A 16,186-nucleotide genomic window follows, 5' to 3' on the forward strand; every position below is an offset into this window, starting at 1 on the left:
GCCAGGGGCCAAGCGGAACCCAGGAAGGACGGTGATGCTCGAGCCGCCGCGTGAAGCACAGAGGGTTGAGGAGACACACAGATGCCCGTGACGCGCTTTTCCAGCTTACAGATGGCTCCGAACTTTGTGGGGCAGACATTATTTGCGTGCAAAACGGAAGTAATCCTGCATTTTGGCCCCTGAAAGTTGTGCCTGGCTGGCCGGCGCCTCATCCGCCCAGCATGCCATGCGCCAACCCCCGGAACGTGCCGGATGGACATCCTGTGTCGCCAGCACGGCCGGCATCTCCCGGGCCCTGGTCTCTGCGACGGATCCCTTCAGGGCGGGGTCCTCTTTCTGTTCCCAGTCCCTGGCACAGGGTAGGCCCCGAGCAGACGTCTCCTAGTTATGAGTCCAGTGATTTCTGAAAAAGACTAGGTTTTGTCAAGTCTTTGGGAAAGAAGAGAGAAAACACTGTTTGAAAAAGGTTAGAGAAAGTTTTCTTTTCTTTTTTTTTTTTTTTTAACATTTATTTATTTTTGAGACAGAGAGAGACAGAGTATGAACGGGGAAGGGGCAGAGAGAGAGGGAGACACAGAATGGGAAGCAGGCTCCAGGCTCTGAGCCATCAGCCCAGAGCCCGATGCGGGGCTCGAACTCACGGACCGCGAGATTGTGACCTGAGCCGAAGTCGGACGCTCAACCGACTGAGCCACCCAGGCGCCCCTAGAGAAAGTTTTCTTGAGAGTAGGGTTATGACCCTTCCTAGACCTATGATCCTGTTTTATAAATTTGCAAAACTACCCTTGGGAGCCAATTCCCCCGAAGAAGAGCCAACTGTAAATAAGTCTTTAAGATTTTATTAAATCATTTAGACTTGAAAGAAGTCACAATACTTAACACACTTAAGTGCGTTCTGTACACCACCAACCCAAATGGATTGAGCTCAGAATTTTTATAAATAAAAAATAAACATATTTACAGTGAAAAATAAAAACATGTTAGCTAGTTAGATGATGAAACTGTTACCTATAATCAGTTTGGGGAAAGTACCAGCCTACAGGATTACACATAAAACATTTAAGATTTCATTAGGTTTAAAAAGTCCATCATTGAAGAAGTTAGTCGTAACATACGATTCATGTCTCACTACAGCTTCTTCCTTCCCCAAACCAGAACTTGTGGCCAATTGACACAAAAAGCTTCATTTTCCCTTTATTGGAGGTAAAAGTACAAAAAGCTCTTAAACTCTCCCTAGAACCATCTAAGGAATAAAGCTATTCAATACTACAAATGTCACTAGAAAACTAGCTATGGACATAAACCATTATTATACAATTTGTGCCACTTGTCCTCCAAAATAGTACAGATTCTTCATCCACCCACCAGGTCAAAAACGGAGTCAGCTTTTTTGGAAATTAGTTTCAAAATCACCACTGCGTCTCTAGAAAGCATATTTCTAGAACAATGTAATTACCACATGTAGGAACGGTCATTCTTCTGAACTATAAAAATATTTCCCTTTAATTCTCTCTTTATAGTTTAAGGATTGCTTCTACCCCCCCCCCCCCCCCCGCCCCGGCCCCCCGACAAAGATGAGGGCTATAAAGCTTGGCCAGCCAGTTTCAAGAGACCCACGAAGAACAAGGACCACACGTGATTTAGTGAGAGCCCTCTTCTGGAGTATAGCAGTACAGAGTTGGCTCAAATTAGGTTATGCCCCCAAATCCAGTTAAAATATGACTTAGAAAGAGCAGTCCAAAATAAGACTGAGCGAAGAACAAACTTTTCAAGTTCACAATTTCGGAAAGCCACATTCCTAAGAGGCCATTCTGTGTCACCTGTTAGGGGTGTGAACGTAAGTTAAGGCTAAGTGCTTGGCAAAGGGCTCCAGGAGCTGCTGCAGTGTCTTGAATGTTTTGTTCCTGATGAACTCATGGAGCGAGACCTCTGTCTGAGTACAGTTTTTCCTAGAAATTCCAAGTCTTCAAATACAGCATTTTCAATAATGTTGGTAGCTTCAGGCCGTTCCATGGGGGATGGAGAGAGCATGTCTTGAACCATCACATACTGAAATATAAAAATCGTCTTGTCACGAAGGGCCAGGTTTAGACCGTGAGATAGTCTGCTAAATCAGGAATCAGAAAATGTTTTCTGTAAATATATTAAGTCTCTGGGCTAGTCTCTGACGCAACTTCTCAACTTTGCCAGGAAAGTACAAAAGCAGCCACAGATCTTAAGTAAATAAATGGGCATGGCTGGGGCCCAATAAAACTTTATTATAAAATTAGACAGAAAGCTGCATTTGGCCTGTGGGACATAGGTTGCTAATCCCTGGTCCAAATAAACACGGACCATTTCATGGTAATTGAATTGATTGTTTTCTAACATATAATAAAGGGTCTTAAATCATATCCTTGAAACACAGACATAACCTGTCTTTAAAAACAATTCCATCTTGGGGCGTCTGGGTGGCTCAGTTGGTTAAGTGACTGACTTCAGTTCAGGTCATGATCTCGTGGTTCATGAGTTCAAGCCCCGCATCGGGCTCTGTGCTGACAGCTCGGAGCCTGGAGCCTGCTTCGGATCCTGTGTCTCCCTTGTTCACTGCCCCTCCCCTGCTCATGCTCTTTCTCTCTCTCTCTTTCTCTCTCTCTTTCTCAAATAAACATTAAAAAAAAAAAAAAATTCCATCTAGGGGTGCCTGGGTGGCTTAGTCAATTAAGCGACCAACTGCTGATTCCAGCTCAGGTCATGACGTCGGGTTTTGTGAGACTGAGCCCCACGCTGAGCTCCATGCTTACAGCTCTGTGCTGATAGCACAGAGCCTGCTTGGGATTCTCTCTCCCTCTCCCTTGCTCATGCTCACTCCCTTTCTCAAGATAAACATTACAAAAATAATTCCATCTTATAACTGCATATGAATGTACAATTATCTCAATAAAAATTTCAATTAAAAACAATCACACCAGAGGGGCGCCTGGGTGGCTCAGTCCATTGAGCATCCGACTTCGGCTCGGGTCATGACCTTGTGGTTCGTGAGTTCGAGCCCCGCGTCGGGCTCTGTGCTGACAGCTCGGAGCCTGGAGCCTGCTTTGGATTTTGTGTCTCCCTCTCTCTCTCTGCCCCAACCCACTCACATTTTGTCTCTGTCTCTCTCAAAGATAAATAAAACATTAAAAAAAAATTTAAAAAAATCACACCAGAGATCAGTACCTAACCCCTTTTCTTGATTTTTTTGAGCTCCCTTAATGTGATATATATATATATATATATATATATATATATATATATATATATATATATTTTTTTTTTATAACACTTGTTAGTGTGGGTCCTTTTCTTTTCCTTTTTTTCCTAAAGTTTATTTATTTTGAGAGAGAGAGAAAGTGAGCGAGCAGGGGAGGCAGAGAGGGAGGGAAAGAGAGAGAATCCCAAGCAGGCTCTGCACTGTCAGTACAGAGCCCGATGCAGGGCTGGAACTCATGAACCGGGAGATCATGACCCGAGCTGAAACCAAGAGTTAGATGCTTAACCGACGGAGTCACCCAGGTGTCCCAATGTAACATGTATTTTTCCAGGTGCCCCAATGTAATATTCTTATAAGTCACCTTGGAAATTGAATCATCAACTTTGAAAAATATATAACAAAGTAATTTTTAGTGAAATATATTTCATTTTAGCTTAGTGTATCTCTATATTATAAAGATCATTTTTTTTAAGTTTATTTATTTTGAGAGAGAGAGAGAGAGAGCAGGAGAGAGCACACGAGCAGGAAGGGGCAGAGAGAGAGAGAGTAACAATGCCAAGCAGGCTCCACGTTGCCAGCAGAGAGTATGACCTGGGGCTTGATCCCACAAATTATGAGATCACTACTTAAGCCGAAATCAAGAGGTGGTCAGTTGCTTAACTGATAGAGCCACCCAGACACCCCTATAAAGGTCATTTTTAAAAATTTATTTACTGGGGCACCTGGGTGGCTCAGTCAGTTAAGCGTCCGACTCGGCTCAGGTCATGATCTCACGGTTTGTGAGTTTGAGCCCCATGTCGGGCTCTGTGCTGACAGCTCGGAGCCTGGGGTCTGCTTCAGATTCTGTGTCTCCCTTTCTCTCTGTTCCTCCCCCGCTCACACTCTCTTTCTCTCTCAAAAAATAGAGATTAAAAAAAAATTTTTTTTAATTTACTTATTATTTATGAGAGAGAGAGAGCACAAGTGAGTGAAGAGCAAAGAGAGAGGGAGAGAGAGTGTGGAGCCCAGAGTGGGGCTCGAGTTCACCTGAGAGGGGCTTGAACTCACGTCGAGATCATGCCCTGAGCCAAAGTGGAACACTCAACTAAGCCACCCAGGCACCCCTATAAAGATAATTTTTGAATGCAGTTCTTCACTGACAGATAAATTTGGACTTTTTTCTAATTTGATAATTAACACACAGTCTGATTTACTTCAGTTTAATTATTTAAGAAAATTCAAGATTTATAAAATGATGTGTGTGTGGACCAAATATATTATGAAATAAAAATAACAAAAGTAGCAAAAACAAACTTCAAAGGTTCATTACATACAATTTCTTCCATCAAGACCAGCTTAATTTTCCTTCCCACTCTGCTGAACCATTTTACAGTGTTGCTCTGAGTGCTTTCACTCCAACACACATAATCAATGGAAATTAGTGACCCCCCCCCCGCCCCCCCGCTGCCCTGCTTTTTAAAGAAATCAGCCAGTTTTTAAGGTCCCTCCCAAATTCACTGAAATAAAGAGATTAATGGCACGGTCCCAGGAGCAGCTCTATGCCCGTGAGTGCGCTAGGAGTTCAGCCTTACTCAAGCCAAAGGACACACAGGATGCACACATAGGACATCACCCAGCAGGGAACACAGAACACGGGGCTGAGGGCCCCACCAAGGACCCCAGACCCAAGTTCAGTCTGTGATTTTAACAAGTTGTGTACGCTTGGGATCAGGTCCCTTTCTTCTCTAGACCTCTGACTTCCTCATCTGTAAAATGGGAAACTGATGGGGGCACCTGGGTGGCGCAGTCGGTTAAGCGTCCGGCTTCAACCAGGTCACGATCTCGCGGTCCGCGAGTTCGAGCCCCGCGTCCGGCTCTGGGCTGATGGCTCAGAGCCTGGAGCCTGTTTCGGATTCTGTGTCTCCCTCTCTCTGCCCCTCCCCCGTTCATGCTCTGTCTCTCTCTGTCCCAAAAATAAATAAATGTTGAAAAAAAAATTTTTTTTAAATAAAAAATAAAAAAAAATTTAAAAAAAATGGGAAACTGATGAATTAATGGCTCAAGACCCTTTAAGTTCTGAATTTGATTCACAAGAACATAAAAGATTAGAATTATACAAACCTCACGAGGATATTTCTGAGTAAACAGTGGTGGAAATTTGAGATTTCTTACATCAGTTAAGATCTATAAAGAAAGAAAAGTGTTACTGGTTTTTAAATCGGTTTTGACATATGGATTTATTTGTTTAAACATATTTTTTGATACTCTCACAGAGTGACTAAGAAGAAAATTGAGTATTAAACAGACGGAAAATTTATCAATAGCTTTTCCTGACCTGACAATCTACACAGAAGTGCTTCCAGAGCACAGATCTTACATGCCATCAAATCATCAAAATCTAGAAAATAATTCAGATACAATTATGCTTGAATTGTACATATTATACTGACACCTCGATTTTAACTGAAAACACATTAATTTGTGTAAAAAAACCCCTCAATCATTCATGAATAAATTATTTGTGACCTTACGTGGGTAACTTTTTCTATTTGTATCTAGCCTCTTTGTATTTGATATGAAAGAGTATATTCTTTCTTCCTCTCTCTCTCTCTCTCTCTCTCTCTTTTTTTTTAGTTATCTCTATCCCCAACGTGGAGCTCAACCTCATGACTTTTGAGATCAAGAGTTTCACGCTCTGCTGACTGAGCCAGCCAGGTACCCCTGTTTTTCTTTTTCTTATTTTTTTTTTTTGAGTGAAAACAAAACAAAACAAAACAAACAAACAAAGTTAATTGTGCTGAATCCTGCGTATAAAACGAAGCTTTTCAAAGTTCATTGGGAAATTTTCATACATGCCATCACTCTCTTTATGTTCCAGAGAAAGACATAACAGAGAACAAAACTTTTAAAATAAGATTCTCAGATTTAAGAGAAGATAGTGAATCCACGTAAAAAGAATGGAATGTTCTAAAAAGGAACAATCTTGGCCATTAAAAATTGGATTGTCGAAATAAAAACTTAAGAAATTGGAATAACGAGTTAAGGAACTCTTACAAAAGAACCGTACAAACAAATGGGAAATAGGAGGGAAAAAATTAGCCAATTATAGGATTAAGTCAGGAGTTATAGAAAAACAGAAAAGTGGAGAAGAATTTCTAAAGAACTAGCACAAGAAATTTACTAGAACTGAAGGGGTCACATCTTCTAACTGCAAGGACCTACCGGTGTTAGTACATTAAGTGAGGGGAAGAGAGATCAATGAAAGGACTGAATTTCGTAAGAGCTTCCAGAAAGGAAAACAAAACGGTTCCAAAGATTCCACATAAAAGAATCAGGTATCACAGAGGCACCAGCTCTGCAGCACTGGAAACTGTAAGGCGGAGTCAATGCCCTCAAGGTTCTGAGGAAAATTATTTCCAATCCAGGATTAGAAGCTGGCCAATTCATCAATTACATTTAAAGACGGGAAAAATATTTTTTAGAAATGTGGAGACTCTAAAATTTCTCTCTCATACATTCTTTTTGAGGAATTGGCTGCAGAATGTGCTCTAGCAAAATAAGGGAGTAGTGCAAGGAAGAGGGGAAACGTGGAATCCGGGAGACAGGGACCCGGGCGGGGAAGGGCAAGTGTGCCCTGGGTGACCCCTTATAGAAAGTCCAGGGGGTATTCAGTTCAGATGGGAGAACAAAAGCTTTGAGAAGAAAGACTCCAAGAAAAGGCAAACAAAACAAAACAAACCCCCCAAAACCAGACAGATAAGCTATACTGAGCACTGAGAAAATACTGTGTGATAGATATGTGACAGCTTTTGAACACGTTAAAAATGACAATAAAGGTTCACAGAAAACGAAGCAATTGAGAAAAGGCCATTCTGGGGGAAAATGTATCAGAAAGAAAACAAAGAGTATGTTATTTGGTGTAGCCCATAGAACAAATTTTCACGGTCAAGATAAATTCTGGCTTCATTTAACTCAAATTTTTTTTACATAACTACATTTTAAAAATATTTTTTATCGAAATAAAATGTAGTTTTAACCGCTGAAAAGTGCCTCCAGTGGTTTTTATTCTGTCCACAATGTTGTCCAACTATCACCACTATCTAATTGGAGAACGTTTTCATCACCCCAAAAAGCAGCCCATTAAACAGCCCCTCTCCACCCCCAGGTCCTGACAACTACGGATATGCTTTGTCTCTATAGATTTACATATTCTAGATATTTCACATCAGTGGAATCCTACAACAGGTGGCCTTTTGTGTCTGGCTTTTCACTCAGTGTAACACTTTCGAGGGTCATCGGTGTTGTAGCATTTGTCAGTGTTTCATTTCCTTTCGTGGCTGAATAACATTCCATAGCACAGGCACACCACATCATTTTGTTTTTCATCAGCTGACTCACATTTGGGTTGTCTCTACTTTTTGGCTATGAAGATGCTACTGTGAACACTTGCATACGAGTCTGTATGTGGACCTATGTTTTCACTGCTTTTGGGGAAATACCCAGGTGTGGGACTGTTGAGTCACGTGTAACTCTATGCTTAATTTTCTGAGTAACTGACAAACTGCTTTCCCCAGTGGCTGTACCATTTTTCATTCCTACCAGCAAAAGTATGGGACTTCCAATTTCTCTATATCCTTTCTAACATTTGTTATTTTGTTTTGTTTTATTACAGTTGTCATAGATGGTGTGAAGTAGTATCTCATTGTGATTTTGATTTGTATTTTTTTGTTGCATTTGACTTGTATTAATTTGTATTATTTGTATCCCTTCTTTGGCAAAATGTCTATTCAAGTCCTTTGCTCATTTTTTAATTGAGTTGTCTTTTTGTTCTTGAATTGTAATAGTTCTTTGTACATTCTGAACACCAGACCTTATCAGATCTATGGTTCACAAACATTTTCGCCCATTCTGTAGGGGATTTTCACTTTCTTGACAGAGTTCTTTGATATACTTGTAACAACATAAATTTTGATGCCGTATGATTCTGATTCTTTACATATGTTGGACCTGTTTCATATCTTTCTAGAAGTTTTTAGAGTGTTCTGAAATTTAGTCATCCCGGTTTTTTAATTTTCTTCTTTTTTTCCCATTTATTATACAGAGTACTTGGTAGGTCCTTTTGGTTAGAAAATATGAGCCCTTTGATACTATGTGAGAACTATATTCCTCTTCTACCATGGACAGGAGTCAATAAATAAGATCTAAAACTGATATAGAAATGGTGATAAGAACAAACTTTAGAAATATGGAGGTAAGTACTGTGGATAGCAGTTAGAAAAGTTGAGGGTGACCACTTATGAACAATGGGGGAAAATGTGACAATGGCCTCCTTTTAAAAGACTTTCAGTAGTTGGGGCACCTGGTGGCTCAGCTGGTTAAGAATCTGACTCTTGATTTCGGGTCAGGTCATGATCCCAGGGTCGTGGGATGGAGCCCCTTGTAGGGCTCCGTGCTGAGCGTGGAGACTGCTTGGGATTTTCTCTCCCTCTTTCTCTCTCTCTCGCTCTCTCTCCCTCTCTCACTGCCCCTCCCCCACTCGTGCTTGCCTGCTCTCAATCTAAAGCTTAAAAAAATTTTAAAGACTTTCAGTAGTCTTCCTTAAAAGCCATGGTCATGGCTTATTTTCAGAGAAAAAAACATTAATTATGCTTAATTTACCAGTTTTTAAGTGTATGAGTGTGTGGCCACTTGCCCTCAGAAAAACTCTTTTCTGACCAAAGACCACCGTCACTCCCTCTCCGCCCCCATTACTCGTGGTCCCCCTAGCTTTGCACTTATTACAAATTGACTGAGTGTAGGATACTGTTAATGATGAATTTAAGCAACAAGGAATAATCAAATAATTTTTGAAAACTGAGCTTTATAAATTTTTTTTTTCAACGTTTATTTATTTTTGGGACAGAGAGAGACAGAGCATGAACGGGGGAGGGGCAGAGAGAGAGGGAGACACAGAATCCGAAACAGGCTCCAGGCTCCGAGCCATCAGCCCAGAGCCCGACACGGGGCTCGAACTCACAGACCGCGAGATCATGACCTGGCTGAAGTCGGACGCTTAACCGACTGCGCCACCCAGGCGCCCCGAAAACTGAGCTTTAAATGGAAGTAAACAGTCTACAAATCATCCCTGTAAAGCTCATGTGACCTTTTCCACTTACAGTCAACTAGTCTGATGGTATCCAGAATAAGTTACTCTCCTTTTAAAATCCTTTCTTTTGTAAACTTGAGTATTTTCTTTTTGCATCTTTTCTGAGTAGGGGGAACTTACCCTGACTCTCTCCATCTGAGTGCCGAATGGGTACAGCAGTTCAAACAGAATGAGGCCTAAAGAAAAGATGTCCACTTTATGAGAGTAGTTGCTTCCATGAATCTGCAATCCCATATAAAGAAGAAACATGAGAAAAAAATTAACAGAGGCCATACAAAATTAATATAGCCTTAGTGAATCCCAAAGTTGGCCTGGTCACTTCTTGGTTTAAATGTAATCGTATGGGTAAAAACGTCAGCAAAGAGTTAATAATCACTCCCAGCCTCTTTTCTTCCACTCACCACAGCAAGAGTAATTAAACTACTCAGCATTACAGAAGGAAAGCCCTGGTCCTGCTCTGAGATATGCATCAGTAAAATAGGCCCCGAAGAAACCTGGAGCCTTGCAGTGCTAAAAAAAGTTTGTGGGAGCCAGTAAAAGCTGCTCAACTACCCTCGAGGTGAAGATTTTCAAAGCCAACACTATCTAAAGCAGATCTCTCATTTCTAATCATCTTAGACCTCACCCATTTTTATGAGAAAATCTTCATTACTCCAAACCACTAATCAACCGTGGTTAGCCCTCATTATGGTACTTAATTGTGGACTGCTTTGCATTCTTAGTTGTATTTTACATGCGTATATTTCTTATTGTTCACGACTAGATTATAAAGTCCTGGAGGGAAGGAAACTGCCGCTTTTGTGTGCTTTTGTGTTCTCACCATCAGGCACTGGGCTAAGTATAGAGAAGGCCCTCAATAAAAACTTATTTGTTAAAATGAACAGACGAATTACAGCCCAACTGCTCTATAAAACAAAGCCTCATCCAAATTAAAAGTGACCTCCCCGGACTTAGAAGAACCCTTTTATGTGTGAAAATTACTCTAGGCAGAGAACTTCACGTTTGGCAAACATTAGAGAAGGGCGTTACTCTGAAAGCACTCCGTGGTGGCATTTCTTTTTTTTTATTTTTTAACGTTTTTTGTTTATTTTTGAGACAGAGAGAGACAGAGCATGAACGGGGGAGGGGCAGAGAGAGAGAGGGAGACACAGAATCGGAAGCAGGCGCCAGGCTCCGAGCCATCAGCCCAGAGCCCGACACGGGGCTCGAACCCACGGACCGCGAGATCGTGACCTGAGCTGAAGTCGGACGCTTAACCGACTGAGCCACCCAGGCGCCCCCATGGTGGCATTTCTTAATGGGGGACTCGAAGCCCTCTCCCACCTCCTAAGTGGCAGCTGACACCAGCCTCCCAGGCTCCTTCTACCAGCCAGCCTGCCTCTGTGTGTAAAGAGTGTCAGCTCGGGAGAGTGTCAATGCCAACACTGGTGACATTACCTTTCCCTCTTCCCTTCCCTCTTATCTTTGGGGGTTGGGAAGTATTCCAAACTCCCCAAACTCTTCAAAAACAGAGCTTCTAGGGCTACAGTGAAAAGGACGCCCTCACACACTATTTGGAAAATAACACACCTTCATGAAAAGCAACTTGCAGTAAACACTGACTTCCATTTAAGAGTCCTATTTTATTTCATCCACCCAAAGGTAGGTGGAAATGGGGAGATCTGTACGCAGGGATAGTTATTTAAGTAATACCCCTAATAGCAAAACTTGTAAGTAAGTAACTAAAATGCCCAAAACGAACATTGAATAAATTGCTTCACAGAGAGAATACTATATACCCAAAGCTATTTTCTAAAAACATTTAATAATGTGGGAAATGCTTAATTTTAATATTTTATCCAAAATCTTATGGACTAGAATCCCAAGTTTCTTTTCCAAAATAAAGTATGTATAAATACGTGTTGTAAAGGGTGTATACATATACAGAAAAAAGAAATCAGAACCACTGTTAATGTTTTAGAGATTTTTTAGTAAGTGATTTTAAATTTTTCTGTATACATTCCTAGATTTCCTACATACAGAATAGATCGATATATAAGGAGGGGGAAAAAGTACGATTATGTACATTTAAAAAACAATGTAGCTTCGTGATCTCTACAAAAAGTGATCATACAAAGTGATCTCTACAAAATATCTAAAAATTAAGGAATTAAGTGTAAAATCTCAAGAGGGGTAGAATATAATATAAATATACCCTTTGAGAGTTTATCACTGTGCAATATTAGAACTTGGACCGTATTTCTTGGTAATTACAACCAAGAAAAAAGTAGCTGGTCTCTGCTCACTTATTTTCTTCTAGAAGGGCAAAAAAAATTGAGAGCTTTGATAAAATATATTTTAAAACAATTTAACACAGCTTCTGAAACTTGGTTAAGACAATTCATACAAAGTATTCTGAGAGACTTTTAAAGGGACATTTTTTGTTTTTAAATTTTTTTGGTAACATTTATTTTCTGAGAGACAGAGCATGAGCAGGGGAGGGGCAGAGAGAGGGAGACACAGAATCCGAAGCAGGTTCCAGGCTCTGAGCTGTCAGCACAGAGCCCGACGCGGGGCTAAAACCCACAAACGGTGAGATCATGACCTGAGCCGAAGTCAGACAGTTAACTGGTTTTTTTTTGTTTTTTGTTTTTATATATCTATAAAGGGACATTTTAGGAGCACCTGGGTGGTTCCGTGGGTTAAGCGTCTGACTCTTGTTTGGCTCAGGTCATGATCTTGCAGTTTGTGAGTTTGAGCCCCACATGGGGCTCTGTACTGACAGTGTGGAGCCTGCTTGGGATTCTCTTTCCTGCTCCCTCTCTCTGCCCCTGCCCTGCTCTCTCTCTCTCACTCTCTCTCACAATAAGTAAATGAACATGTTTTAAAAAAATAAAGGGACATTTTATAAAGTGACAGTGTCTATATTGAAGAGTGTATAATATAGAATAACAACAAGGTAACTGTTAAGAGAATTAAGACTATTTTTAACTACCATATTTTCACTGCAGTGTCAATGGCAAAATTTCTCCGGCTATCCTTGATTTCTAGTATCTTCAACAACAGCAAATATGGTATCATTTATGATTGATCTCTTCCTTTCTTAGATGGCAGCCCTTTCCTCCAACAAACACACACCCACATGTGCGCACGTGAGCACACGCATCAGCCGCAAGCCACAATCCAGTCACAGCACAGCAGTGTGGGGTTAGCTGAGTCCATCTAGTGTCTATGTTTCCACTGACATTCACACTCACTCATTCTATCACGGTTGTAGGTGTTCGGGATAAAGGAAAACAAGACAAAAATTAGGTCTGTCTTCTGATAGCTCGTATTTTAGAGGGGAGGAAAAAATTTCAGAGAGTTAGAAATGCTGTGAGAAGCATAAACAGTACAATGGGATAGATCCTGACAAGGAGTGGAGGGAGAGTCATCTCTTTCAAAGGGTGTCTGGGGGCAGGGGTGGAATGGGATATTGTACAGCAGTTAAATAAAGTCTTCCTTCTCAAAGGCAATTCCTATGACTGGTCTCTGATATAACCTTCCAAAGATCATCTAATCCACAGATTCTCAAAGTCTGGCCTACGGATCCCTGAGGATCCCAACATCCTTTCAGGAGGCCTGCAAGGTCAGGGCTATTTCCATACTCCTACTAAGGCATGATTTGTCTCCTCTCTATGTTGACATCTGCACTGTGGGAAGCTTAGCGTGAATCAAGGCAGCCACACCGAGCTGTACCAGTGCTAATGATATTCTTCGGTGCCACATACAGTTAAACAACAACAAAAAAGGCAGTTTCCCTTAGAATGTCTTTGCTGAAGCAGTAAAAATCCTTAATTGTATTACATCTCGACCCTTAGGTACCTATCTTTATAATGGTCTGCATGACAAAATGGGAAATATTCATAAAGCATTTCTGCTCCACACCCAGGCCTAGTGGTTGTCTCAAGAGAAAGCGACTGTGCAGTTGTTGCAGTTATAATATAAACTGGTTGCTTTTCACCTGCCTCCTTAGCACAGCAGGCAGCACGTCAGCCTCATAAACTGGTTGCTTTTCCCATTTTTGCACCATTTTGACTTGAAGCAACAACTGGTCGACAAACTATGGTTATTCCAACTTGGTTACCTGACAGGCATTTTCTTTCTTTTTTTTTTTTAATTAAAAAAAAATGTTTATTTTTGAGAGAGAGAGAGAGAGAGAGAGAGAGAGAGAGAGAGAGAGAGAGAGAGAGAAGCAGAGAGAGAAGGAGACACAGAATCCAAAGCAGGCTCCAGGCTCTGAGCTGTCAGCACAGAGCCCGACAGGGGGCTCGAACTCACAAATGGTGAGATCGTGACGTGAGCTGAAGTCTGATGTTTAACAGGCTGAGCCACCCAGACGCCCGAGACATTTTCTTACAGGTGAACAAAGTGAGATTGGCACTTCAAGGAAAACTGACAGTGTTTGTGGCTAATGATAAAAACTGAGCTTTGACATGAAATCAGAGTTTGGGCAAATTCATATTCACCGTGGGGGCTTCTTAATATCTAAAGCCTTTTCTAGTGAGACTGGTAGACATATGAATCCAAGTGATTTTTTAAAATACTAGAAAATGACTTGTGACAACTTTTGGAAAAGTTGCATAACTTAGGGAACCGACAGTTTTCAAGTTACCAACACACAATGTGACAAAATCATGCAACAGCGAAAGATCCTTTCAAAGTACAAAAGGGACCAAGGATGTTACAGCAACAGAATACAAACGTTTAGTGACACGGTTTTAGACTCCGCAGGGGAGATGACTTTTACGAAACTATCACTTACTAAGTTTTGATGCACTACCAAAGACAAACCCTCACAATTACCTGAAAATGCTATTAAATACTCCTCCCTTTCCAACTATGTATCTGTGTGAGGCCCGATTTTCATTTCCTTCAGCCAAAATAACACAGTGCAACAGATTAAATGCAAAAGCAGATGTGAGAATCTGGCTGTTTTAAGTCCGATAAGATTTGCAAAAAATGTACACAAATGCCACTCTTCTTGCTAACTTGTTTTTGTTTTGGAAAATACTTATTTCTCATAGAAATGTCTTTGAGATGCGATGGGTTCAATATTGCTATTTTTATGAATTTCTCAATATTAACCTCTAACTTGGCAAATGTTGATAGGTAAGATCCCATAAGAAAAACTCTTGGGTTCTCAATCACGTTTACAAGTATAAGCAGGTATCGAGACCACAAAGTCCTAGGTCGGCTGTCGCAGAAGCATCTGTAAGCCTGTGGTGGTTGTGCATGCTTCTCTGATGCTCTCGGGATGCCCTGCTCCCACTACTCTTCTAGGCCCTGTCCGTTCTCAGTGCGTGTCCTTGGGAGACTAAGCATACCACAAGGCAACAGATCCTAGCCCATCTACCACTAGTTCCTGCCCTGGTACATTCTAGAAGTTGCCTGTGAATTACTGGAATGAGCGGCCCAGTACAGTACTCTGGCTCCGGCTGGCTCTGAAACCAGTTTCTACATAGTTTACACAAGACGAACTGGAGTTACGTTTGGGAGAGGGGCATTCCAAGTCTTTTTCTAAATTTCCGGTGGCTGTCAGGTTTTGGTGCAGGGGTGAGTGTGTTTTATGCGCTGTATTTTTCTGAATTCATCCCCAACTCAGGTTGTAGAAATGGCACCCTGGCTGTGCTGTCTGTGAATACTACTACCAGTTTCCATGATTTTCAGATTTTATTGTGTTGGGTATTTTAAGGAGAATGTGGATGGAGACTCCTGGGGCTCATCTAGTTTGTGGCCATTCTAACTGAAAATCCATTTTCAATTCGGAAAGAAAACAAAAAACTTGCCTGCTCTGGGCTCATATACAGTTTGGTCCCTACTTGTCCTGTGTGTCTGGCACACGCTGGCATTGGGGTCAGAACCATCTGCTCTTCCTCGTCCTGGTCCATTGCAGTCACTAGTCCAAAGTCTCCGACCTTGACCACATCGTCCACTGTAAAGAATATGTTGGAAGGCTGGAAAAAATAAGACAGACAAAGGCATGGTGGGTGTACATGGAGAAGAAGAGAAGTGAAGAGAATTATTTAAATGACTGTAGAAGATATATACAAGAAACTAGATAGTCTCAATCATGTTTCTCTTTAAAATGGACTAATATAAAAATAAAAGCAATCATCCAATGTTGAATAAGGAAAAGGGAGGGGTGACAAAGGGAGCTAGTATTGATTGAACATCTATTTAAACTCTTAGAGATTCACATTCTCCAGGACCCAGTCCTCAATCTCAGTGTTCTGGACTCTCCTTGGGCAGGCTTTTTATGTTTATGACTTAAGCCATGATAGTTAACAGTAATAATAACAGCAAAGGCATACACAACACTGGTAATGCACCAGTTCTAAAGCAGTTCACCACTACTGGGGCGCCTGGGTGGCTCACTCAGTTAAGCGTCCGACTTCAGCTCAGGTCATGATCTCACAGTTTGTGAGTTTGAGCCCCGCACTGGGCTCTCTGCTCTCAGCGCAGTGCTCTCTGCTGTCCAGAGCCTACTTTGGGTCCTCTGTCCCCCCTCTCTCTGCCCACCCACCCGGCTCATGCTTTCTCTCTCTCTCTCAAAAATAAACAAAAATTAAAAAAAAATAAAGCAGTCTACCACTATTAACTCATGTAATACTTACAACCGTATTAGTCCTTTTAGACCCCCATTTTACAGATATGAAAACTGAGGCCCAGAACAATTAAGCAAATTGCCCAAGGTTACCCATCTAGCAAGTGGTAGATCAGGGATTCAAACCCAGGAAATTCAAGTTCAAGTTTCCCTAAGAAAAAGACTTCTGGTTCACTGCCACATGGCCAGCATTCAGGACAATCATTGC

The 16,186-nt window shown here is 41.4% G+C and overlaps 1 protein-coding gene across 2 annotated transcripts in view; it reads right to left on the reverse strand.

Annotated features, from left to right (window-relative positions):
- Nucleotides 1-823: 823 nt before the first annotated feature.
- The window catches only part of EIF2AK3 (eukaryotic translation initiation factor 2 alpha kinase 3), a 69,247-nt gene continuing 53,884 nt past the window's right edge, over nt 824-16,186 (reverse strand). Inside the window, exons 14-17 of one of the 2 annotated variants that reach the window (XM_019827552.3) lie at nt 15,161-15,328; nt 9,474-9,575; nt 5,330-5,392; nt 824-2,049 (exon numbers count right to left, since the gene is read on the reverse strand). In XM_019827552.3, coding sequence (XP_019683111.2) covers nt 1,849-2,049; nt 5,330-5,392; nt 9,474-9,575; nt 15,161-15,328 — 534 coding nt within the window. In that variant the 3' untranslated portion in view covers nt 824-1,848. The remainder of the gene's footprint in view (nt 2,050-5,329; nt 5,393-9,473; nt 9,576-15,160; nt 15,329-16,186) is intronic. The other variant, XM_045054540.1, reaches the window with a different exon arrangement.

The sequence above is a fragment of the Felis catus genome, chromosome A3 (assembly GCF_018350175.1).
Source record: "Felis catus isolate Fca126 chromosome A3, F.catus_Fca126_mat1.0, whole genome shotgun sequence".
Classification (NCBI taxonomy): domain Eukaryota; kingdom Metazoa; phylum Chordata; class Mammalia; order Carnivora; family Felidae; genus Felis; species Felis catus.